Source organism: Melitaea cinxia, chromosome 17 (assembly GCF_905220565.1).
Source record: "Melitaea cinxia chromosome 17, ilMelCinx1.1, whole genome shotgun sequence".
NCBI classification, from domain to species: Eukaryota; Metazoa; Arthropoda; class Insecta; order Lepidoptera; family Nymphalidae; genus Melitaea; species Melitaea cinxia.
The window spans coordinates 2,664,939-2,691,043 of record NC_059410.1 but is presented as its reverse complement, the minus strand read 5'-3'; the positions used below and the strand labels follow the sequence as shown (position 1 = coordinate 2,691,043).

The following is a 26,105-nucleotide window of genomic DNA, read 5'->3' as shown; positions in this document are numbered from 1 at the left end:
TTCTCGTGAAACTTTGCGTTTGCATTTGAAATGAAGGTAAAGTTATAGAAAGCATGTATTGATAACACATTTTCCAGAGAGAATATTGGGGACTAAAGAAGAAGACACCAGAAGGCCACGAAGAGTTGCTCGAATTCGATGATATAAGGTACAACATGGACTACTTCGAGGCGGCACCTAGAGATTTGAAACCTGGAATTAAGATACTGAATGTGTCTAAAGTAAGCGATCGGATTTTTTCGTGTATAACGTTTTTAGCCATCATTTTACTCATGGTTTGAACTAAAAAATTAATAAAGACAATGCTGAAACGCGTACGAAAAAGTTCCAAAAATAAAAATATTCCATACTTGTCTTATTGATCGAGTTTAAGTTGATATTAATGACAATGAATTAAAGCATACAATTTTTCTTTTATAGAATTATGGAAAAGAACTTGCTCTCGCTGAAGTCAGTTTTAATGTATACCAAGGAGAAATAACCGTTCTACTCGGACACAACGGCGCGGGGAAAACAACTCTAATGTCTATTATAATGGGTGAGCAGTCATTTCGTAATATATTTATATATTATTAATAATTATTAGTGCTGTGTGGCTACGGCACTAAAGAATTTAGCCACCCTCTCTCTTCCCGTGGATGTCGTAAGAGGCGACTAAGGGATAACAAGGTTCCACAACCACCTTGGAACTTAAGAAGCCGACCGATGGCGGGATAACCATCCAACTGCTGGCTTTGAAATACACAGGCCGAAGACGGGCAGCAGCGTCTTCGGTGCGACAAATCCAGTACTGCGGTCACCAACCCGCCTGCCCAGCGTGGTGACTATGGGCAAAACACACGAGTTCACGTTATTTTTGGCGTGAACTTGTGGAGGCCTATGTCCAGCAGTGGACTGTATAGGCTGTAATGATGATAATGAATGATGAATAATTATTTAAGAACATCAATGTACTTTATGTCGATTCGCTCGTACTTTCTAAAAGATATCAAATTTTGCATGATTTGTATTCCGTGAAAAAAATATTGTCATAAAAATTTTTGGTGGTTGGATGGTTGGTGGTTTTATGTTATGCAAAGACATACACGCAAACAAAACACGAAATGGTTAAAACTTCTTTCTTGCTATGAATTCCTGCACTGATATGGTTAAAAATTTTAGTGTATGAGATTTTCTTCGATATTTGTAGGTAATTTAAAACCAACAGAAGGTAAAGTGCTCGTGGAAGGTTTGGACACCGTCACTCAAAAAGACAAATTGCAAAGGATCATTGGTCTCTGTCCTCAACACAACTTGTTCTTCCCGTATTTGTCTGTTATGGAACACGTCATGTTCTTCACTCTGGTAAGTAGCTTATTAAATAGAATAATCGCCTACACATAAACATTTACAGCTTACTAGATTCGCGCCGATCATTTTATTATACTTATATTAGGGAAATCCTTATTCTTACTAGTGTTCTCGAAAAACGTCTTTTCAACGTTTTATATTTATTTATTTATTTTGGGAGGAACAACAGCTGAGAAATACAATGTACAAAATTATATAGAAATAAAAAGCTACCAATAGTTCTCCACTGGTAGTCACAGAATTTTAAAAAGATTTATCATATATCTTCAACTTAATAATACATACGGAACAGTTTACTGAATTATCATTTCCGATAGACGTTTTACAGGGGTCGATCTTAGGTCCCATTCTGTTTTTAGTATACAAAACTGATCTACCATTTATACTAAAACCACTTAAAGTACTGTACCGTCGGTACTTCACGTATTTTTAAAGCTGAATAAAAAGTCAGTACAACATTGCGAAGGGTAGTAATCTCATTATGATTTGCATTGTGTATTTAATAATTTTTAATATAATAAACCTCATCTGTTTTAGAAAAATCATTTCTGGTATGGGTTATTTTAGTTTCTATTACTTAAATAAGGTATGTTATTCGTCTACAATATGTCTTTGCATTTCATCAGTTAAAAGGCGTTGGCTATGAAGAAGCTAAGAAATCGTCACAAGATCTTCTCAAACTAGTTGGATTAGCTGATAAAGCATCCTGCCAGACCAGCCAACTGTCGGGTGGTATGAAGCGCACACTACAACTGGCCTGCGCACTGGCCGGAGACGCCAAAGTACTGGTGCTCGATGAACCCACTTCCGGTCTGGACGTGGAGACCAGGAGAAAGCTGTGGGATCTTCTGCTCGTAAGTACACACATCTCTGATGATATACATAACTAACATAGCACAATTATACCGGTTTAATTTTAACAAAAAATAAAGAAAACAAAACTTGAAATGTTTGTGTGAACATGTGTGGCACTGAAAACATTGAACAAATGACAGCAAATTCTTTCGAGCCTCTAAGTTAAAAATTTCATACTCGGCTTACCTTTCAACTTTGCAAGTATTCCTCTTATACAATGTTTCCAAGAAAAATAACATTTCGCAAAAAATTATAAAATCAAAATATATTTTTTTATCTATCTCCATCTCCAAACGACACGAACATAAACGTGGAACATTTGATAATCACAGCACATTCAAACGCTATTTACAATGTGTTATGATGGCACCTCTTAGCGTTTATTATCAGAATGTGTGGAGATTACGGACTAAAACATCTGTTTTCTTTAGAAATGTGTGCATTAACAACTTTGATATTGTTTGTTTGACGGAGACCTGGCTTAGAGGGTATGTGCGACAGTGAGTTGTTCGACGATAGATATTCAGTATGGAGACGTGATCGGAATTACTTAAGTACTAATCAAACAATGGGAGGGGTAGTTTTAAGCGCTGTGCGTCGGGAACTGGTTGCAATACACAGGTGTGATTGGTCTGCCGAGGATATATGGGTGACCTTAACATTATATCAGAAAAAACCCAGGATATCCTACAAAATACACAAAGGTGTCGAATATATTTGTTCTCAAAATTTAGGCAATTCTCTGAGGGAACAATTTGTTAATTTAAATCTTAATTAATCTTCTGTTTCTATATGTGGGGAACTATTATTGGCTTTATGTCTCTATGTAAATTTTGTATTTGTGAAAGTATTTTAGCTGTTGTTTCTCCTCAAAATTAAATAAATAAATAAATAAATTTTTCTAATAATGTAATGGACATTGTCCTCAGACACCCCGCGGACAAATTTTTAATTTTAGGAGATTTTGATCAGCCGAATATAGTGTGGCTGCCGGGGGATCAAAATACCTTATTACCTACTAACATACAAGGTGCAAGTCAGATTAACGTGTTAGATTCATTCAGGGTTTGCAATTTGTCACAATATACTCATCTCAATGGCAGCGGTAGTATATTAGACTTGGTGCTGTCTAACAGTGAAGTTGAAGTAGATCACTGCAGCGATCCTTTGGTTCCCGAAGATGTACACCATAGAGCCATATCCTTATCGGTTATTTTTTTGCAACTACAAAAGCTTTCCATTTGTTCCAGTATGAAGTATATCTATCATAAGACTAACTACACTGCTATTGGAAAAGAAATTAATACCTATGACTGGGACACTGAGTTGCGTTGTAAATCGTTCGGCGACGCCGTGGTGTTTTTCTACGCAAGCGCAACAGTGAGTGCGGTCAGGCATTGCTCTTCCGTCCATCCGTTGGCAGTAGCAACAGTCTGGAATTGTTGACGATAAGCGTGCCACGGAGTAGTGCCGTCGTATGGAGGCATTTTCACTCTTGGTCCTTGCGCCACTCCGGTACTTCCACTAGACATCGCGACTTCAAGGCCCGTGGTTTCAAGGCGCACTACTTTCTTCTGTTGTTCAGTGAGGCCGGTTTTCACATTTTCAACATCCAATCCTAACCCGGTAACTCGATCTTCCACTACGTCGACATCTTTTCGAAGCTTATTCACCGCGTCGCTAACATCTTTTATAGCCCAAAGCGTTTTTTTCTTGGAGCTCTTTTTGTTGCTCTTGTAATTCTTGCAAAGCACCACGAATTTCAGCCTTTTGTTGCTCTTGTGATTCTTGCAATTTGAAACTCGTTTGCTCTAGTAATTCTTGCAATTTAAAACTTGTTTGCTCTTGTGATTCTTGCAAAGCACAACGAATTTCAGCCCTTTGCAGCTCCATTAATTTAATTAAACTTCTTAATTGAAGAGCCACTTGAGGGTCTGTAGAAGCTACGCTGTCGCTGGTGGGCGTGGTAAGGTGGGCGGATCCAGTGGGCGGGGCTTGAGACAAAGTGGGTGGGGCCTGAGCTTGAGTAGGCGGGGCCTGAGTCCGAGTAGAGGGTTCTGAGTCCGAGTAAGCGGGACTCAGGTCCGAGTAGGCGGGGCCTGTGTCCGAGTAGGCGAGGCCTGGGGGCGTGGTCAGTGGGCGGGGCACGATAGACGGGGTCAGTGGGCGGGGCTTGGCCCACGGTGGGTGTGGCCTCCGCTGCTCGTTGTGCTCGTGCCCTGACGGCCTCCTTGAAGTCTTCTCTCGTAGTCGATGACATCTCCAAATCCCACTTCTGTGGGATTCCATCTAGTATTGAGTAGAGTTTCATGCGGTCTCTGTCTTTGTGGTTTCAATGTTTGCCGCTAGATGGCGCTAGTTTCTTTGTGTGTTCGTAACAATATTATTAATAAACTGAAGAACACCTACGTCCCAACCAGGTCTGCTGTAGCAGTTTGTAGATATCCCCTTGGTATAATAAACCGTTAATCAAGATTCTTAAAGAAAGAGCTAAATCACAAAAAAAAATTAAAAAATATGGCAACTTATCTGATCAACTTTCATTCATTACACTGCGACAGCGTGTCAGGGAATTAGAGAAAAGTATGTTTGACGAATATATGTCAAAAATTGAGTCTGATATTTCTAGGAAACCACGAGCTTTTTGGCGATATATTAAATATAAAAATCAGTCACATTCTTATCCCTCTGTACTAAAATATAAGGGACAGTCATCTGAAAATGGGGAAGACATATGCAATATGTTCTCGGAATATTTCTATTCCAACTTTCAACACACCGATCCTCAAGATACTAACGTGACCGCTGGTTTACAAAAGTCCCAGCTGACTCATAATTATTATGGGAATAACTCAGGTGTAGGCTCGATAGAAATACAAGAAGCTGAAGTGTTTAAGTTATTAAAACAGGTTGACCTGAATAAATTTGCAAGACCCGACAATATTCCACCAATCTTCATATTTAAATGTTTTAAATCTCTAACTGTTCCTATTACGATCCTTTTTGAACGGTCTCTCATTGAGGGAGAAGTACTTGCGATTTGGAAGTCGGCATATATAACTCCAATACACAAAATAGGTCCAAGAGATGAGGTGGAGAACTATAGACCTACTCGTATCTCCAAGTTATGTGTATTCGCTAAAATACTCAAAAAAATTTATTTACAGGCAACTCTATTCGGCTATTAGACTTAACTTTGGTGAGCATCAACACGGCTTTCTTGGTGGTCGCTCCACCCCATTAAATTTTATAGTTTGCAGCGATTTTATATCGGAACACATGTCACAACGATTCCAGCTAGACGTTGTATACACAGATTACAGCAAGTGTTTCGATATATGCGGTAATCTCCATAGATGGTTTTCATCATATGTTGAGAACAGAAGTCAAGTTGTCGTTCTTAACCGTTACTCGTCGACGAGGTCTTATTTATTTATTTATTTATTTATTAGGATCACAAACAGAAATTACAACAATAAAAACAAAAGAATTATTTTACACAACTGATTAAAGAAGTTTAATTGTATTTCTTTTTAAAGGTAATCACAACATGCAATAATCAAACAGTAAATATGAAATAAAAATACACGTAAAAAAAACAGCAAAAATTAGATTTAATTATTAAATTTTATATATAAATAGCTTTTCAAATACACGTCAATAACCTTATGAAAGTAACAAATTGGAATCAAAATATCTTTGTGTATCCCGTCAGGAATTCCACAGGGGTCCTTGCTAAGACCTCTGTTATTAAATCTATTTATAAACGATTTCATATCCTGTTTTCGTACGTCAAAAATACTTTTTTATGCAGACGATATTAAAATACTTCGTAAAATATGTTCATATGAGGATACTATTGACCTGCAGGGCGATCTGGATCGGTTCCGAATTTACTGTACAAAGAACAAACTGGACTTGAACATCTCAAAATGCTATGTTTGTACTTTTACACGCAAGCCTAAACCAATAATTTGCCGATACACATTATCTGGTATCGTAATAACTAGAGTTAACGCTATCGGAGATCTTGGTTGGAATGTTACCACATTCGACTCAAAGCTCTTGTTTGATGCACACATTTCAAACGTAGTTAATAATAGCGGTTGTTTCCTTTTTATTTAAAATTGCAAACGGGTCGACGGATGTAGCCGAGCTGATGAACAAAATTGGACTGCGCGTACCATCAGCTCCATTACGAAAACATGATCTTCTTTACACTCCTGCTACCCGTAGTATCTATAGGCAGAATTCATTTATAATCAGAACGTGTCGTTTGTTCAATGCAGAGTGCCGGAGGGTCGATATTGATGATTGTGATTTTTGGCACGAGTGTGACAAGACTCAAAAGATGGCTGTGTATCGATTTTTTCGCATATCAAAGGTAGTCTATTTATTTCAAAAGTGGTGTGTTCTTGGCCGTTGTATAGAGTTGTTTGCATAATTATTGTTTTCGATCTTATACTAAATTAATTTTATTCCATATATCCATTATTACTATTTGTGAAAACTTGTAATTGGCCGTAACTTAATCATTGTTTTTTTTTTTATATTTGTAATATAGCTGTAAGTTTTCTAAATTTGAAAATAAAATAAAATAAAACAAGAAAGACCACCCTTGTGGAATATACATTCCAAAGAATATAGTGACAACTTTACAACAGACACAATAATACAAATATAGCTTATGTTTTGATGGCTTTATGCCGTAGCAAGCAAAGTCAATCATATTGAGACGTAGTAAACAAAAAAGCTTTGAATTTTATGCGAAACGTGATATATGACACATGCAAATTACCCTCCCCTATGCTCTTCCACCACTTTAAGCACTATAGCACATGTCTAAATCTCGCAGTCGCTCCGCGGCTCTCGCACAGTGCTACTGAGCACGCACTTCATGGAGGAGGCGGAAGCGCTCGGAGACCGCGTAGCAGCACTGCACGCCGGCCGCCTGCGCTGCCACGCGACCACCATGCACCTCAAGCGCGCGCTCGGTGAGTGTACGGTACGGTACGGTACGGTACTGTAGGAGCACGCCGGCCGCCTGCGCTGCCACGCGACCACCATGCACCTCAAGCGCGCGCTCGGTGAGTGTACGGTGACGGTACGGTACGGTATGGTACGGTACGGTACGGTACGGTACGGTACTGTAGGAGCACGCCGGCCGCCTGCGCTGCCACGCGACCACCATGCACCTCAAGCGCGCGCTCGGTGAGTGTACGGTGACGGTACGGTACGGTACGGAACGGAACTGTAGGAGCACGCCGGCCGCCTGCGCTGCCACGCGACCACCATGCACCTCAAGCGCGCGCTCGGTGAGTGTACGGTGACGGTACGGTACGGTACGGTACGGTACGGTACTGTACTGTACTGTAGGAGCACGCCGGCCGCCTGCGCTGCCACGCGACCACCATGCACCTCAAGCGCGCGCTCGGTGAGTGTACGGTACGGTACGGTACGGTACGGTACGGTACTGTAGGAGCACGCCGGCCGCCTGCGCTGCCACGCGACCACCATGCACCTCAAGCGCGCGCTCGGTGAGTGTACGGTACGGTACGATACGGTACGGTACGGTACGGTACGGTACTGTAGGAGCACGCCGGCCGCCTGCGCTGCCACGCGACCACCATGCACCTCAAGCGCGCGCTCGGTGAGTGTACGGTACGGTACGGTACGGTACGGTACTGTACTGTAGGAGCACGCCGGCCGCCTGCGCTGCCACGCGACCACCATGCACCTCAAGCGCGCGCTCGGTGAGTGTACGGTACGGTACGGTACGGTACTGTACTGTATTGTAGGAGTGTGTGTATGGTATGGTAAGACCGACCACGAGTCTACGTATTGAGCAAGTGTACAGCACCTACGTTTGTTTCTGTGGCTACGGCAGTAAAGAATATAGCCACTCCCTCTCTTCCCGTGGGTGTCGTAAGACGTTACTAAGGGATAACACAGTTCCACTACCACCTTGGAACTTAAAAAGCCGACAGATTGCGAGATAACCATCCAAGCTAGTTTTCAAATACACAAGCCGAAGACGGGCAACAGTGTCTTCGGTGCAACAAAGCCAGATCTGCGGTCACCAACCTGCCTGCCCAGCGTGGTGGCTATAGTCAAAACACATGAGTTCGTGCCATTTTTAGTGCGATCTTGGGGATGTTTATGTTTTTTTTTTATGTCACTAGGTCGGCAAACAAGCGTACGGCTCACCTGATGGTAAGCGATTACCGTAGCTTATAGACGCCTACAACACCAGAAGCATCGCAAGCGCGCTGCTGACCCAATCCCCAATCCACCCCCCCCAGGAGCTCTGGTCACCTTACTCACCAACAGGAACACAATACTGCTTGAAAACCGTATTATTTTGCTGTGATCTTCTGTAAGGTCGAGGTACTACCCCAGTCGGGCTGCTCCATATTTTGAGCAAGAAATTCCTGCTGTGCTCTACCTCAGTTGTTCAGCAGTCGACTTCGATGGGCTGAAGTGATAAGTATTGTTTTCTAGCTCGTAAGTAGTTATTTCCTATTATTCTTGTAGGAACCGGTTACCGACTCTCTTTCACCACAATCGGACTACCAGACGAATCAGCCATCACCGCTGCCATCAACTCGAAAATACCGGAAGCCACAGTCAATGAGACTTCTCTCAACTTCATCTCATACAACCTTCCATCTAAGAACAGTGCTAAGTTTCCTGAACTTTTCAACTTCCTGAAGTTAAAAAAATCAGAACTTGGCATCGATTGTATCGGAATAGGCGCCTCAACGCTAGAAGATGTATTTTTAAAGTAAGTTTAGCAACAACTAGATATTACTGTTTCAGTTATTAGTGATGTTTCTGAAATTTAGTGATTTGTACGGATTAATTTACCCACACACATACGTACTAGTCCATTAGCTGTTTAATTTGTTAAAACACCTTTTGAAAACAACTTTAAAAGCAACTGAAAAAACCAGCCTAATATGTGAAAAGAGTCGCTTCCGGTGATGCGTATTTTGTTTTTTTTTTTTTTTTTTTTGAAATCATTGACAATGTTTAATGAAAGACAGAAATTCTAATTTCGAATTCTCTCATACCTCATTTATGTAAGCAATGTATAGGTCTGATGATCGTACGATAAATACTTCAAACTACAACATAATATTGGTAGGGAAAACCAATTAAGTTTTGTTAAAGGGACCAGGGAAAAAACAAATTATCGAAAGTCAATTGTACCATCATACAGAACCAAGAACAGAATAAAATATAATTGTGTGTGCAGGCAAACTAAAAAAAAACCGACTTCAATTACATCGACAAGTAATACAACGTAGGTAGACGAAAAAATAGTCAAGTAAATACGTACTAGCAAAGATTACTCCAAAAGTTCTAAACAGATCTTGATGAAATTTAAATGTGACCATATGATCAATATCGGCTTTCGATTAAAGTAAAAATCATCAAAATCGGTACACCCAGTAAAAAATTATGCAGATTTTTGAGGGTTTCCCTCGATTTCTCTGGAATTCCACCGTCAGATTGAATCGATTGGTCGAATTGAGTAACCTCCTCCTTTTTTTGAAGTCGGTTAAAAATAAAAATCTTTATCGATTAGGTGTTCGACTTGAACGCGTAAGCACTATAATTTACGATAAAAGGACGTTTCATGCAGAACTATCTTACCAGAGTAGTTCGTATATTACCTATAAGACAAAATTGCTGTGTGGCTATGGCACCAAAAAATATAGCCACCCCCTCTCTTCCCGTGGGTGTCGTAAGAGGCGACTAAGGGATAACAAGGTTCCACTACCACCTTGGAACTTAAGAAGCCGACCGGTGGCGGGATAACCATCTAACCGCTGGCTTTGAAACACACAGGCCGAAGACGGGCAGCAGCGTCTTAGGTGCGACAAAGCCAGCCCTGCGGTCACCAACCCGCCTGCCCAGCGTGGTGACTATGGGCAACACACATGAGTTTACGCATTTTTGGCGCAAACTTGTGGAGGCCTATGTCCAGCAGTGGACTGCAATAGGCTGGAATGATGATGAATGATGAAGACAAAATTAAATTTTAAAAAAAGTAATAGGAATTTCTTTCACGTGGAAGGTAATTTGTTACATCTAGAGGACCCTCCATTTGCAGGACCGTAGTTAGCAGTCGAACAGCTTATATTTTTAATTTGTTAATTTTTTTCAGATTGTGCACTGAAGATGCAGCGGAATTATTAAATGACATTGACAGGGGAAACGCAGGTAGTACATTTTTATAAGTGTTAAGAGTTCATAGTAATTATTTGATATAGAAAGCCAATATTTTGTATGATGTAAAAATGTGATAGAGAAAAGGCACATTTGGCTACGTATTCTTAACTATTCTTCGGAATTATTAAATGACATTGACAGGGGAAACGCAGGTAGTACATTTTTATAAGTGTTAAGAGTTCATAGTAATTATTTGATATAGAAAGCCAATATTTTGTATGATGTAAAAATGTGATAGAGAAAAGGCACATTTGGCAAAATTTTTAACAGCCCAGCAAGTGCCTTAACCTTACAAAAAGTCACAGCTAAGTAATACTGCTCTCAAGAGTGTTATGTTCCTGTGGTGATTGAGGTAGCCAGTTCTTCTGAGGAGGGTCGGCAATAGGGAATGCAATTGCCATGCTCCTGCCATCGCAGGAATTCAATACTTACGGTATCCGCTTACCTCAAGGCGGTACCGTACGCCTGTTTGCCACCTTTGAAGTGTAGAAAAAAAGCTAAAATTAAAAATGTTTTATAGAACCAGTCTTCAAAACTGTGACCGGACCGCGACTCTACCTGCGCCAACTGGCCGTGCTCTTCAAGAGACAGTTGAAGTACTACCGCTCAAAGATGTCGCTTTTCCTAATTGTAGTAAGTTTGAAATTAATTTAGTGTAGACTTTTTCTAAAGACAGAAAGATAGAATAGAAAATATCAATAGTGTTATAATCCTCGACTTTTTGTATGCTTCATGATGTAATTTTTATTTTTATTTTTTTCGCTTGACATTCAACGGAATTCCAGTAAAAAAATCATTTTGTAAATGAGTGTGTATTACCGGAACCCTGACACCGAGAGTGACACAGAAAAAGTCGATTATTTATTTAATAATTTAATATAATCTCATAGAAATAACGAACTACTTTTCACCCTGTTTGAATGAGGCGGTAAAACAACTCCCATCACCTTTAAATAATTTCAGCTGAATTATATGTAGCTAATGTTTTATGTTGGATTACACCTTAATAGTCTCATGCGTGTTTCTTTTTTTAAATATTGTACTATAAACTCAATATTTTATTAAGGTCAAACTTTTAATCTATCGCTCCAAAAAATTTCATTCATCTATCGCGTGTCGCATGTCGCAAGTGTTCCGCGCTATTTGTGTTTTGATAATATTAATATAAATGTTTTTATTCACTAAAGTTTCACTTGCATAAATGTACACAATTCTTTTTTTTTCAGAAAGTTATAATACCTTTAATGATTATTTACGGCTTAACCATAATGACCTGTCTGAATGGACGTAGCAACGACCTTAAGGTTCTGAATGTATCTTTAAATTTGGATCTCTATAACAAAATGGCCGACCCCAGAGTGTTGTATAGCATTAATGTAAGCGGAGTCAATTTGAAGATCATCGAAAACAAATATCCGAAGGTTGACTTCGAATTGGCACCAAATGTTACTGCTGGTAAGTAAAATGACTATGTTGAAAGGTCTGATAGCGATTGTTACTCCTTGAATGTGAATTATCCAATAAATCAGCGTGGTGGTGCCTTATGTATTTATTTTATCCTTTCCTATATAGAGGAGGCATTTGCACAGCAAAACAATTATAGGCTGATTCAGTCTGCAGTTTGAAAAAGATTTTGTTTTTGATTAGATGTTTTTTTTTTCGGATTAACTCTATAAATCTCAACTTGTCTTAGATTGTGTATATGTCTTAGATGTGCGGTGGTAGCTTCACTTTTACAAAAATAATAATTTAATTTAAAGTTTAGATTTGTAAAATGACGATTCGAAAGTGCTCTTAGAGCCTATTTGAATAAAGCTATTTTTGATTTTGATTTTGATTGAATACGAAATTATGAAATGGTAACTCATATAACGTATACTATATATATTACCATACCATACCATTACCATATATATTTATTGCATAAGAATATTTATAATAATATAAAAGTCAAAAAACTTGAAAATGTGTAAATATTTTTTTTATTACAGCTCTGCTCCGCGCTACTGACAAAAATATATTGGAATACAATAAGTACTTAGTTGGGGTCCAGCTTAATGAAACTGATGCTACGGTAAGATACTTATCAAATTAGGTCCCCAAGTAAATAATATCTGATTTATTTTATTTTATTTTTTTTGACAAAATGCGTTCATACAATCTTCGAACGAAAACTTACTAAACTGTTCCTTATTTTATATTAGTAACTATGGAGTTTCTTGCCTATTCTTCGCTGCAGAATATACATTCTGAAAGACCTTGGCCTGTCGAGAAATGCAGTAAGTTCTATTTTAGAACGAGTATCTAAGGCTGCACTAACAGGTTCCTACCAAATTTGGCTAGGCAGGGCGGGAAACTCGAGCAGTGAAGGTGAGCGTTGATGCGCATCTCAAAGGGGCCTCTTTAAACCCTCTTTAAACCTACACCTAGGTCGCAAGTCCTGGGCACTGCTCTGAGTTTCTCCTCCTGCCACACGATGGACCGGGCACACCAGTACGGTGAATCCATGGAATCTTAAGAAGTCTCTCTCGGTGGTAACTTCACTTAAACATAATTAATTAAAACAAATATAATTTTCATTTGTAAAATGACAATTCAAAAGTTCTTTTAAAGCCTATTTGTTTCATTTTATTAATTTCAGGTGCTATTCTCAACAGCAGAGCGTTATACACCGCCCGTGGCACTGAACTTACTGACCAACATGATTGCAACTCGTTTGCTGCCGTACGCAGATGGACAGACCGTCACTACGTATAACTATCCGATTAATAGACCCAAAGCTTACGAGTTTAAAGTATATAAAAATTTCATGCATGGTGCTATATGGGCTGTTATGGTAGTATTCGGTGAGTTTTTTTAAAGTGTAATTTCTTTACGCACGCTTGACTTGGCGAGTAAGCTGGTAAATACGTGACGAGTGTTACGAAAAGTGTGATCGGGCGAGGCGAACGGAAGTTGAGAGGGAGATATAAGTTAGTGAATTAGAAAGAGTTACGTTTTCTAGGTTTTACTTCATTCGTTTGGTCAAAAGCACACTCTGTTTTTTTTTATTCTTAATTTGTAAAAAAACATGCCGTTAAATAGAACTGCAAGGGTGAGCGACGCTAGTCTGTTAGTTTTTATATCTTGAGTTAAAATTCTTATATAACAATGAATAGTTGATGATTTAAGTTTTTATCAAAGCGAGTTAGTCATTTTCAACAACGTTGAAAGTGAGACTGCAAAAGCCAGTGACTGCCCGTACCTAACTCTTTTAAAGAAATATGACTCCTGGTAGGGATCTGATGAACGATCTCTTACTGAGATGTACTCGTAATGCGGGTAGTCTGGTCATTGCCATCTAAACATATGATTTATTTGATAGTATTGACACGAATTTCAATATAGCATCATAATCATCAGTGACGCTGACGACGGTGGTGAGCGCGGTGTCGCTGCCGTGCGCGGAGCGCGCGAGTGGCACGCGCCACACACACGTGCTGTCGGGCTGCGCGCCCGCGCTGCACTGGGCCGCGACACTACTGACGCACGCGCTTATATACGCGCTCGTGCTCGTGCTGCCCGCCGTCGTCATCTGCGTCGCCTTCGAGCGGGACCACACCATCGACCGACCCGACTTCCTCGGTGAGACTAGCACTACTGCTCTAGGTTTCTAGAACGTTCTCGCGCTTATATACGCACTCGCGCTGTCCATCATCGTCATCTGCGTGGCCTTCGAGCGGGACCACACCATCGACCGACCCGACTTCCTCGGTGAGACTAGCACTACTGCTCTAGGTTTCTAGAACGTTCTCGCGCTTATATACGCACTCGCGCTGTCCATCATCGTCATCTGCGTCGCCTTCGAGCGGGACCACACCATCGACCGACCCGACTTCCTCGGTGAGACTAGCACTACTGCTCTAGGTTTCTAGAACGTTCTCGCGCTTATATACGCACTCGCGCTGTCCATCATCGTCATCTGCGTGGCCTTCGAGCGGGACCACACCATCGACCGACCCGACTTCCTCGGTGAGACTAGCACTACTGCTCTAGGTTTCTAGAACGTTCTCGCGCTTATATACGCACTCGCGCTGTCCATCATCGTCATCTGCGTCGCCTTCGAGCGGGACCACACCATCGACCGACCCGACTTCCTCGGTGAGACTAGCACTACTGCTCTAGGTTTCTAGAACGTTCTCGCGCTTATATACGCACTCGCGCTGTCCATCATCGTCATCTGCGTCGCCTTCGAGCGGGACCACACCATCGACCGACCCGACTTCCTCGGTGAGACTAGCACTACTGCTCTAGGTTTGTAGAACGTTCTCGCGCTTATATACGCACTCGCGCTGTCCATCATCGTCATCTGCGTCGCCTTCGAGCGGGACCACACCATCGACCGACCCGACTTCCTCGGTGAGACTAGCACTACTGCTCTAGGTTTCTAGAACGTTCTCGCGCTTATATACGCACTCGCGCTGTCCATCATCGTCATCTGCGTCGCCTTCGAGCGGGACCACACCATCGACCGACCCGACTTCCTCGGTGAGACTAGCACTACTGCTCTAGGTTTCTAGAAAGTTCTGAAAAGAACCATTGAAAGTTATCGACGTATGCATGCGCACTGCTGGGACCCGCACAATTGACCAAACTGACTTCCTCGGTGAGACTATTCTGCTCTCATTTCTAAAACGTTTACGAAAGAAGGAAAGTTATTGCACTATGAACGTGCACATGCTATCGGGCTACGTACTAGTGCTTCTATGGGCTGTGACACTGCTGGTGCAGGGGGACTTATTACTTTACTCATTCCAGGAACACACTTATTTAGATATCTTTGTAAGATTGAGGTACTCCCCTGTGGAGCTGTTCTAAATTTTTAACAAGATATTTTCTGCTGTGCCCTACCTCAATAAAGCTACTACCTCACTTATGCTATCTGGGCACATTAAAAAACTTATCGTATTACATCTTGTGTTCTTACTACTTACTACCTTTAAGCAATTTGTTTGTGTACAATAATAAGTAATAACTGGTTAATCTGTTGCATTTCAGTCGCTTTTTCGGTAGTCTTCATGCTAGGAATAATTTCATTCCTCGCTTTGGCCTACATCGTCAGCTTCATGTTTAAGGAACGTGTCTCGTGCGTTGTACTTGTCTCTATTACATTTTTCTTCGGTAAGTTGTGTAGTTGCTTCTAATTTTCACACAGACACATACACACACACATACACACACACATACACACACGCACGCATACACACACACATATACACACAAACAAACACACAAACACACGCATCGTTAAACCAAATTTAATGTAAATTGACACATTGTTTGATTTTAATGTTACTTATGTTCTTACTCAGTGCTGGTGATGCCTTTCGTGGAGGTACTGAGAGGCTATAATATACAGCGGACAGGATTGAAGGTTTACGAATTTATCGACTACTTCCTGTTATTACTGAGCTACGGGGTCCCTCCATATTCACTCACAAACGCAGCCAAACGATGCGTTGACATCGCCGCTTATAACGCTAGTAAGTGTGTCTATACTATTACCTAACTAGCTCAGTGTTGTGTTTTGCATCTATCGTGCTTTCTGCTGGGGTTGTGGGCTCGGTTCCCGCCCCATGTCAAGATGTAATCTGTTATCATTGGTGACTGGAGCTTACTTCTTAAGAACGAGAAAGTCATGTGTCTGCGCGTACATAATATCAGACCAGACATCCCAGCCTCCATCCCTCTCTCACTCACTTGAGTGTGTCAACAATAGGTTACTTGAGTAATCCTTCAATTAATAAATTTGTTTTCAGGACACACACACGAGAAACTTCAATGCTACTTTTGCTTTGAAGGCGAAGCTCCTGGAGGGTACATGCTGGCGATGATGGCGCAAGCCCTTGTTTTCATGGTGACTCGCTTGATATAATTATATTCTATCTTGAATATTATAATTATTTTGTTAAATTTCCGGCCTATCGATATATACACTCCGCGACAAAACTTTAGCATAATACACATTTGTTATAATAACTCTTAATAAAAATATTTTTTTTATCTTTTTGATACTACAATGGAAGACGGTTATTCAAGGCATTCATGTTAACGTTAGAAAGAGACAGATATTGTTTCCTTATAGGTTCTACGTCAGATCGAGTCGCTCGAACGACAAAACTAAAGGAAAATAAAAAGAATTTATGAAAGTTTTTAATTTTTATTTTAGTAATGAGTCCTCTTTTATTTTTTACAATTTCAATCAGTCTCTTTGCCTGCGTCTCATATAGGTTTTTAATATAATCTTGATCAAAAGATTTCTTCTTCTTCTTCTTCTTCTTCTTCTTCTTCTTCTTCTTCTTCTTCTTCTTCTTCTTCTTCTTCTTCTTCTTCTTCTTCTTCTTCTTCTTCTTCTTCTTCTTCTTCTTCTTCTTCTTCTTCTTCTTCTTCTTCTTCTTCTTCTTCTTCTTCTTCTTCTTCTTCTTCTTCTTCTTCTTCTTCTTCTTCTTCTTCTTCTTCTTCTTCTTCTTATCGTATTTAGAATTTTATATAGCCCGCGCGAATATATAAATGCCGGTTGATGAATTTATTATTATAGTGTATCATAAATTACTGTAGATTTTCATTTCATTTAATTATAATAAACTAATGTTTTTTTTTTAAAGAAAAATCATTTCACGTATTTAAAATATTAAATTTAAGCATATTTTAATTTAGCAGCACAAATAATGTACGTATAACGTTACAAGTGTAAAGCAGGAAATATCTTGCTCAAAGTTTGGATGCAGAACTACAACCTTACAGTAGATCACAGCTTAATACTGCTCGTGTTGTGTTCCTGTGGTGAGTGAGGTGACCAGAGCTCCTTCCGAGGGTCAGGGGTAGTAGTGTGGGCAATGCGCTTGCAATATTCTAGGTGTTGCTTGCGTCTATGTTCTGCATCTACAATATCCGCTTACAATCAAGCGTACGGTACGCTTGTTGGACAACTTTGAAGTGTAAATATATATATATATATATATATATATATATATATATATATATATATATATATATATATATATATATATATGTGTGTGTCTTTCCAGGCTATAGTGATTCTAGCTCAGTACGGCGTATTCAACACAATGTGTGACCGAATTCTGAACCTGAAGTATAGAACCTCGCCGTTAACTAATTCGGATGAGGCAGTTCACGTCGAAAGACAATACGTCGAGAAGACTATCAAGCTGCGTAAGTATTGTGACATTATGGCGTCCCTTATCTTTAAATGCTTGTAGTGACAAAAAACTAAGAATGTAGACAACCGCTCTCGCGGAGTGGTGCGCATGAGCAACTAGACACCGACGGTCGGAGTTTCGATTCCTCTTTGGGGTATTCCTCTTGGGGGATATTTGTATTTGTACCAGTATTTGTTTCTGGTCTGGTCAGTCCTTGTGGGTATCTTCACCACGTTTCGGAGAGCACGTTAAGTAGTTGGTCCCGGTTGTTATCATAGACACTTGATAGCGATTGTTACGCCTAATAGAGAATATCCGCCAACCTGCGTTGGATTGCTCCAACGGTGAAGGCTCCAACAGTTTTCCAACAGCGGAATTTTACAGGCTGATCAATCCAATCAAGTTGTAAAATGAATATACACATAAAACCGATGTACTGTCAAATATACCTAGTAGACCTTTAGTAAGCCTCAACTTGTACCACGTTGCTGATAAATTATTTATGGAAAGATCTAGGTAATTATCTCCAGAGTTCCTTTCCTCTCCTTCGGTGCAGACTTCTGTCAGGGCTTTTTCTCGTTCAGATAATTTGTTTTTAAACAATATTTAAGTAAAATTTTAACATTTTTGGTTTGTTTGAAAACCCAGTGTAAGTGGTCAGTTTTTCACAAAAATTCCGCCCCAAGGGACAAACTTTGGAATTAAGTTTCATCCAAATACCCGGTGTTTGAGGTGACACCCTTGTATAACGCCCGATGTTGATAGGTCAAAACGAGGGATGCAACCCCCGAAATAGCTAGCAATGGTTCCTCTGTTAAGGCGGCTGCTGGAGTTTTCGCGTTATTTCTAATAATAATTTATTTACAGCTAAGAATCAAATCCAAGATGCGATGTTAGTTAACAATCTCCACAAGAAATATTGGCGCATCTTCTACAGCCCTTGCAATCCCGTTAAAGGGGTCAGCTTTTCGGTTAAAAAAGGTGAGATTTCTTTGAAATAATTAATATTACAAATATTTATAACTTTAAGTATTGTAAATAGTACAAAGTCGTCTTAACATTATTGCTTAGAATTTTAACACTTATCATTCATATATTTTAACTAGATGGCGCTACTAGCTTTGTGGATCATACTTTGTCAAAAACTCATAACCAGAGAGACAAGCACACCGCTAATGATTTTTGGGTTTTTATATTGTATAATTAGAAAAAGTGAAAAAATATTAATAATACTAGTAGTATTTAATAATAATCTATAATATAAAAATGAGTCGCTGAATGTGTTGCTAAGCGCAAAACTCGAGAACGGTTGGACCGATTTCGCTAATTCTTTTTTTAAAATATCCCTTGAAGTACGAGGATGGTTCTTACGGAGAGAAAAATTCAAAAAAAAAAATTAATAAAATTAAAGAATCGACTGTTAGGCGATACGAAGTTCGCCGGGTCAGCTAGTATAATTATATATATATATTTGTCGTGTTATAATTTACGAAAGAAGTAAAAATGTTTTTATTGTAGTTGGGACATCTTTAACTAATTATTAAAAAAAAAAACACTTTTCACAGCGAAATTAATTGTCAGACGAAATACAAGGTGAACCTTTGTTGAGTGTTTATTAAAAAACAAATATAACCTTAAGTACAATTTTATTGATAAAGATAACAACATTTTTGAAATGCGGTTTTATCACTGTACTAGCGACCCACCGCGGCTTCGCACGGCACGCAAAACTATCAGTGTCCCTCTACTATATTATGCATGTATTATACAAAAAAACCTTCCTCTAGAATCACTCTATTTACTAAAGAAAACCGAATCGAAATCCGTTGCGTGGTTTTAAAGATGTAAGCATACAGACAGCGGGAAGCGCCTTTGTCTTATACTATGTAATGATAATGCCCTTAAAGATAAGATAAAATAATTGAATTTAAATGAATATGTGCAAATAAGTGTTGTTAAATGATTACTAAAACTGATAAATTATGTTAAAGTACCAAACTTTACTTTTGCTTGTTATAAGACAAAGAACACAAACCCGAATTAATGTTCACAAGTTGAAAATGTCACATTGACCTCAATGAATCACGTGCTGTGACTTATTAAATTAGAACGCCTGTACGAAGGATTTACTTCAACTGGTCTATATGAACACGTCGTTCTAACTTAATATGATTTAATTGTTTAAGTGGCGTGACTAAGTGACAGCCATTAGTCACTATTTCCTGAACGCAAATAGACAATAGGTATTTTCCATTGAGGTTGGACATAGCAGGAAATATCCTGCTCAAATACTGGAGTAATCCGTCTAGGGTAGCACCTGAACCTTACAGAAGGTCGCAGCTACATAATGCTGCTCTGAAACAGTGTTGTGTTCCTGTGGTGAGTGAGATAACCAGAGCTTCGAGGTAGGTTCGGTTCGCGTGTTATGCTTCTGGTGTTGCAGGCGTCTATAAGATACGACAACTGCATACCACTAGGTGCTGCAGGTGTCTGTAGGCTACAGTAATCGCTTTTTTTGCCACTCCAGGTACAGCTTGCCATCAGTTGAGCCGCACGCTAATGTTTGCGGCCCTATTCGTATAAAAGAAGATTCCTGATATAACTTAAATTGTATGATTATTGGTGTAGGAGAATGTTTCGGTCTTGTGGGCGTCAACGGTGCGGGAAAGTCGAGCATGTTCAAGATGATGACGGGCATCGAGGTCCCCACACGTGGGTCCCTGTACGCTAATGGACACTTTAAGACAGGATTATCAACTAACGTAAGAAAATTTTGGCACTCACAATATATGTACAATGTCAAATTCAATTTTAATAGAAAAAAGATTTTTTTATTATTGGGGAACTAATGTTCCCCTAAGTTTTTACTAAGTTTTTAGCCTACTTTTTAAACGACTTCAAAAAAAAGGAGGAGGTTACTCAATTCGACCTTATATATGTTTTTTTTTTATGTATGTTCGGGGATAACTCCGTCGTTTATGAACCGATTTTGATAATTCTTTTTTTTTTTTTTTGTTGGAAAGGAGATATCCCTAGTTTGGTACCATTATAAGGAAACCAGTATCTGATGATGGGATCCCAAAGAAATCGAGGGAAACCCTCAAAATCAGTATAACTTTTTAGTGGGTGTACCGATTTTGATGATTTTTAATTTAATCGAAAGCCGATGTTTATCATATGATCACATTTAAATTTCATCAAGATCTGTTTACAACTTTTTGAGTAATCTTTGATAATGCATATTTACTTGACAATTTTTTTGTCTACCTACGTTGTATTACTTGTCGATATAATTGAAGTAGGTTTTTCTTCGTTTGCCTGCAAACACAATTATTTATATTAGTGCTCTCTTAGACTGGAAGAGATATCTTTCAGAGATAATCCACTATTGCTGAGTAAACTTGTACATAAACAACAGTTCAAAATTTTATTTTCAATAAAGATATGTATATTATTATTTCCTATTAGCATTTTTAATTCTTACATTGTTTAATTATTTTCAATAGTATCTGCGGTCGCTCGCATACTGCCCTCAGTCCTCTGGTCTCGACAGGTTTCTCACGGGTTACGAAAGTTTGGAGTTAGTTTTAACGTTGAGAGGTCTTGAACAATCAGATGTCATAAAAGAAGCCAAAGCTATGATCAAAGTCATTGGTGAGTAGTGATTAACAATATTTTAGTAAGGATTCTTATTTAATATAAATTTAGATCCGGCTCGAAGGACCATGTTAACTGGTTAAGTTTTTTTTATATTTACCTTCCTTTTTATACTTAAAGTATGTAAAGTTTTTTGTTAAGAAAAAATGACTGAAACTAAGATATTTAAAGAAGGAAATGCTCTTTTTCGTTATCTCTTATCTGCTAAAGCCACCACAACAGCTTTTTCATAATATACTGGCGTTATTACGAAACCATTATGAAACACTTTTGATTATACGAGAGTTACCGCGATAGTCATTTTGAAAAAAAAAATGTAACGGTAAACAGGTCTCGAGAAGTATGCGAACAACGTCGTGTCAGACTACTCGGGTGGCTGTGAGCGGCAGCTGGCGGCGGCGGTGGCGCTGAGTCGCGGGGCGGCCGTGACGCTGCTGGACGAGCCCACCGCCGGGGTGGGCGTGGCCGCGCGCCGCAGGGTGTGGGCCGCGCTGTTGCGGGCGAGGACGCAGCGCGCCGTGGTGGTCACGTCGCACAGGTACACGTGTGGGGGTGTGTGTGTGTGTGTGTGACGCTGCTGGACGAACGTGAGTTGTGACCTGTATGTGAGCGTGTTAAATATATGTACGTGTGCGTACGTGTGTGCGTGTGTGTTTCGCACTATGCGGAAGTATAACCCAAGAAGCCAAGGATGTGGGGCCAGATTTTTGTTCTATAACAAGTGTGACTTGGGTCCACAGCATGGACGAGATGGAGGCGCTGTGCGGGCGGATCGCCATCATGGCGGGCGGGCGGGTGCGTGCGCTGGGCGAGCCGGCCGTGTGTGTGTGTGTGACGTGCTACACCTGTATGAGTGTCGGTAACGAGTGCGACGTGTCCGCAGTATGGACGAGATGGAGGCGCTGTGCGGGCGGATCGCCATCATGGCGGGCGGGCGGGTGCGTGCGCTGGGCGAGCCGGCCGTGTGTGTGTGTGTGACGTGCTACACCTGTATGAGTGTCGGTAACGAGTGCGACGTGTCCGCAGTATGGACGAGATGGAGGCGCTGTGCGGGCGGATCGCCATCATGGCGGGCGGGCGGGTGCGTGCGCTGGGCGAGCCGGCCGTGTGTGTGTGTGTGACGTGCTACACCTGTATGAGTGTCGGTAACGAGTGCGACGTGTCCGCAGTATGGACGAGATGGAGGCGCTGTGCGGGCGGATCGCCATCATGGCGGGCGGGCGGGTGCGTGCGCTGGGCGAGTCGGCCGTGTGTGTGTGTGTGACGTGCTACACCTGTATGAGTGTCGGTAACGAGTGCGACGTGTCCGCAGTATGGACGAGATGGAGGCGCTGTGCGGGCGGATCGCCATCATGGCGGGCGGGCGGGTGCGTGCGCTGGGCGAGCCGGCCGTGTGTGTGTGTGTGACGTGCTACACCTGTATGAGTGTCGGTAACGAGTGCGACGTGTCCGCAGTATGGACGAGATGGAGGCGCTGTGCGGGCGGATCGCTATCATGGTGGGCGGGAGGGTGCGCGCGCTGGGCGAGCCGGCCGTGTGTGTGTGTGTGACGTGCTACACCTGTATGAGTGTCGGTAACGAGTGCGACGTGTCCGCAGTATGGACGAGATGGAGGCGCTGTGCGGGCGGATCGCTATCATGGTGGGCGGGAGGGTGCGCGCGCTGGGCGTCCCGGCGGCGCTGCGGGCCGCGCACACCGCCGGACACGCCGTCACGCTTAAACTGGCCACGTTCGGAGCCACGAACAGTGAGTGCTTTGTTGCTATTATAGAATCACGTAACATATTAGAATAAACCTTCTTTTATATACAACTAGGTCGGCAAACAAGTATAGGGCTCACCCGATGGTAAGCGACTACCTTAGCGTATAAATGTCTACAAGCATCGTAAGCGCGATGCCAACCTCCTCCCCAGTACCCCCTTCTCTCAGGGGTCAATCACCATACTCACCACAAGAACGCATAATTGCTTGAGAGCTGTATTATTTATCGAGGTACTTCCCCGGATTTTGAGCAGGATATTTCTGCCTTGCCCATTTTAGGTAGGGCTAAAAATATTTTTGCAAAATTTAGCCCTATAAAAAGTTATAATACAGTTTTAAAATGATACCTTCAGTCAAAAACAATTACGACCCCATGTTGGATGTTTCGCGTTGAAGTGAAAAATGCTTAGTGTGGGCAATTGAGTCCACTGTCAAAATCTCCGTGTGCATCCTTCCTTACTGACGATTTCCCATCCGAATCCGTTACAAACGATCTCCTTAGTAGAGATGCAAAATCCGTCACCAATTTTATGAGTGCAGATCTTGTCTCTTTTCGGTCTATTCTTTTTATTTACTCCTATTTGAAGGTGAATCAGCTTAGGAATAATAAAGGTTTCTCCCACTGTTTCCTTCTTGTATAGGACTAGATATTAAAAAAAAGTGACCGTTGTTGCTAGTCTACTGTATATATGGATTTAGCGAATTTTGGAGCTTTTTTGGGTCGAGGACAATCTTCGGCCAGGTATTGGACGATGCATCTTTATACTTTTCTTTCACAGCAATTAGCTGACAGACGTTCAAAAGTAGTTTTCCGGCGGTAGCAGCTTGGATGCCATACCTCCTTAATACTATACCTCTTGTCTCATGGTAATATCTAGCAAGTTGTCTGAATACTGTGATTAAATCTATTCTTCCATATCCCATTCTCGTCTTTGCCAGACGCGCTTACATTCAATCTCTGCGGTAATCCATTACAGTAAGGGCTCATGAATCAAGACATTTCTGGCGGTCTTATATGAATTGATTCCGTAGAAAGACTGTTTAAATTCTCAAAGTACCCCCATACCTCTAGGATATTTTTTCGTGCGACGACTTTTCAACGACTTCTTGGTCAATTAGCTTTATTTCACGATCCACTGCTGGACATAGGCTTTCCCGAACTCGCGCCAAATATCCCGGTTATCTGCAATCCTCATACAGCCTCCGCTTACCTTAGGTAGATCGTCTTTCCAGCGGGTCTTACGGATACGCAGGATACGTCTACTTCAAAGGCCATCGGTCCTGCGACACAGGCGACCAGTCCACTGCTACTTCAACTTGATTATAATTACTGAATCGGTTACTTTCGTTCTCTCGCAGATATTCTCATTTCTGATCCTATAGAATTTTTAATCTTATATAGTATTGTAATAAAATTAAAATAGAACACATTAGTTTGAAATTAATTTATCACATTACATAACACAAATACGACTGCATACATTCTTCCTAAAGCTCGCTTTTTGATTTCAGTTGCTGACAGTACCGATTACAGCAAAATGCTTGTAAGATTAAAAGAAACTCTCAAAATGCGACTCCATTGGACATTACGACAGGAACAAAAGGTTATTTTGTTTACTAAGAATATTTTTGATAATTAACGACGCATTAACGCAGCACTGCCTGTTGTGCTTCAATATCCGCTCAACACAATGAATTGTTTGGGTCATACAGTTAGTTTATGTTTAATGCCGGCTGCGTTTGTAATTGTGTTTTGTATGCGTTTTTGTTTCCCCAACACCAGTGGCGTAGTCAAGGGGGGGCATCAAGCCCCGAGCGCTAATCACAAAGGGGTGCCAAATGGTTCGCAAAATAAAAAATTGCTGGACATATTGTATTGTTTTTGAATGGTGAGCTAAAAAGGTATTGTGCCCCGGGCGCAAGTTAACCTCACTACGTCACTGCTTAACACTGAAGTAAATAGTACGGAGGAACATCGAACACACTCAAAATCCAGCACATACGCAAGGCTAAACCATACCTAAATCCTAAATAAAATATCAATAATTTCAGACGATGCTCCACTTCTACATTAACTACACAATGAGATATAGCAACCTATTCTCGGAGCTGGAACAACTCAAAATTCAATTTTCTATAATCGAAGACTATTCCGTGACCGAAACTACTCTGGAGGAAGTGTTCCTGACCGTCACGAGTAAGATGTACAATGATGGACCGTTGCCTGTTTAGATATATTTGGTATTAACCTTTTTTTATTAAATTCTATGAGGTTATATGTATGATATGTAACCTTTATTTATTTAAAATTTTTTCAAGGTACATAAAGCTTACATAATATTTAATAAATAAAAAAACAAAATGGAAGAATAGAAAAAAATAAAAGTAAAAAAGCATAATTACAAAAAATATAATTGCTTCATTCAAATATAAGACCAAATACAGACGTTATTCCATTCTGCATTGTTTAAGAGCCGCTCTCTAAGTCTTATATATATGTATATATTAAACACTTCTTTTTATTATATCTACAACCCTATGGAAGAAATCTCATGAAATTCATAAAAACATGGACAAATGCAGACCAAATGCTTATATACCGAGTTAGTGCAGACTATGAGATCTATGAGAATTTGTCCATGTTTTTCTAAGGCTTATGAGATTTTTTTTCCATAGCGAAATAGGTAAATCCAATTATAATTATGTAATAATAAAATCGACATACCAAGTGATTAATTCTATGCAAAAAGTATGGAGATGAAATCTCTTTACACTATATAAAGTTTTTGCACAATATAGTCAATTTCTGTACCAAAGTTTAGTTTTATAAAAAATGGTGTTGTGTTTTCTGTTGTGATATTTAGTAAAAAATTTAAATAAATTTACAATTATTTAATAACTTATTAAAAAGATAGTTATAAGTAAGAGGTATTAAATTATACCACATATACTCCGTACTACTCCTAAGCACTAAGTTAGATTGTAAACGTATCTTATGCCTAAGTGCTTATTTTGATGTAAGACTTATTTATTAAACGTGCGGG

General features: G+C 40.3%; 1 protein-coding gene across 1 annotated transcript; it reads left to right on the top strand.

Moving 5' to 3' along the window:
* LOC123661796 (phospholipid-transporting ATPase ABCA3-like) lies at positions 1-25,353 on the top strand. The gene is made up of 23 exons (XM_045596736.1): positions 1-221; positions 421-538; positions 1,190-1,344; positions 1,977-2,204; positions 7,061-7,199; positions 8,740-8,989; positions 10,379-10,434; positions 10,964-11,076; positions 11,670-11,898; positions 12,435-12,517; positions 13,085-13,289; positions 13,846-14,067; positions 15,481-15,603; positions 15,795-15,965; positions 16,242-16,339; positions 17,511-17,655; positions 18,462-18,623; positions 20,271-20,404; positions 21,149-21,296; positions 21,630-21,837; positions 22,898-23,046; positions 24,574-24,665; positions 25,114-25,353. The coding sequence occupies exons 1-23, from the start codon at positions 156-158 to the stop codon at positions 25,291-25,293; spliced, it is 3,474 nt and encodes a 1,157-aa protein (XP_045452692.1). The 5' UTR covers positions 1-155; the 3' UTR covers positions 25,294-25,353.
* The last annotated feature ends 752 nt before the right edge of the window (positions 25,354-26,105 follow it).

Excerpts from the sequence above, each read along its gene's own strand:
- LOC123661796 (XM_045596736.1), top strand. The coding sequence starts at position 156 with ATGGACTACTTCGAGGCGGCACCTAGAGATTTGAAACCTGGAATTAAG. Across the intron at positions 539-1,189 it reads TCTAATGTCTATTATAATGG|GTAATTTAAAACCAACAGAA; the intron begins GTGAGCAGTCAT and ends CGATATTTGTAG. Across the intron at positions 15,604-15,794 it reads CTCTATTACATTTTTCTTCG|TGCTGGTGATGCCTTTCGTG; the intron begins GTAAGTTGTGTA and ends GTTCTTACTCAG.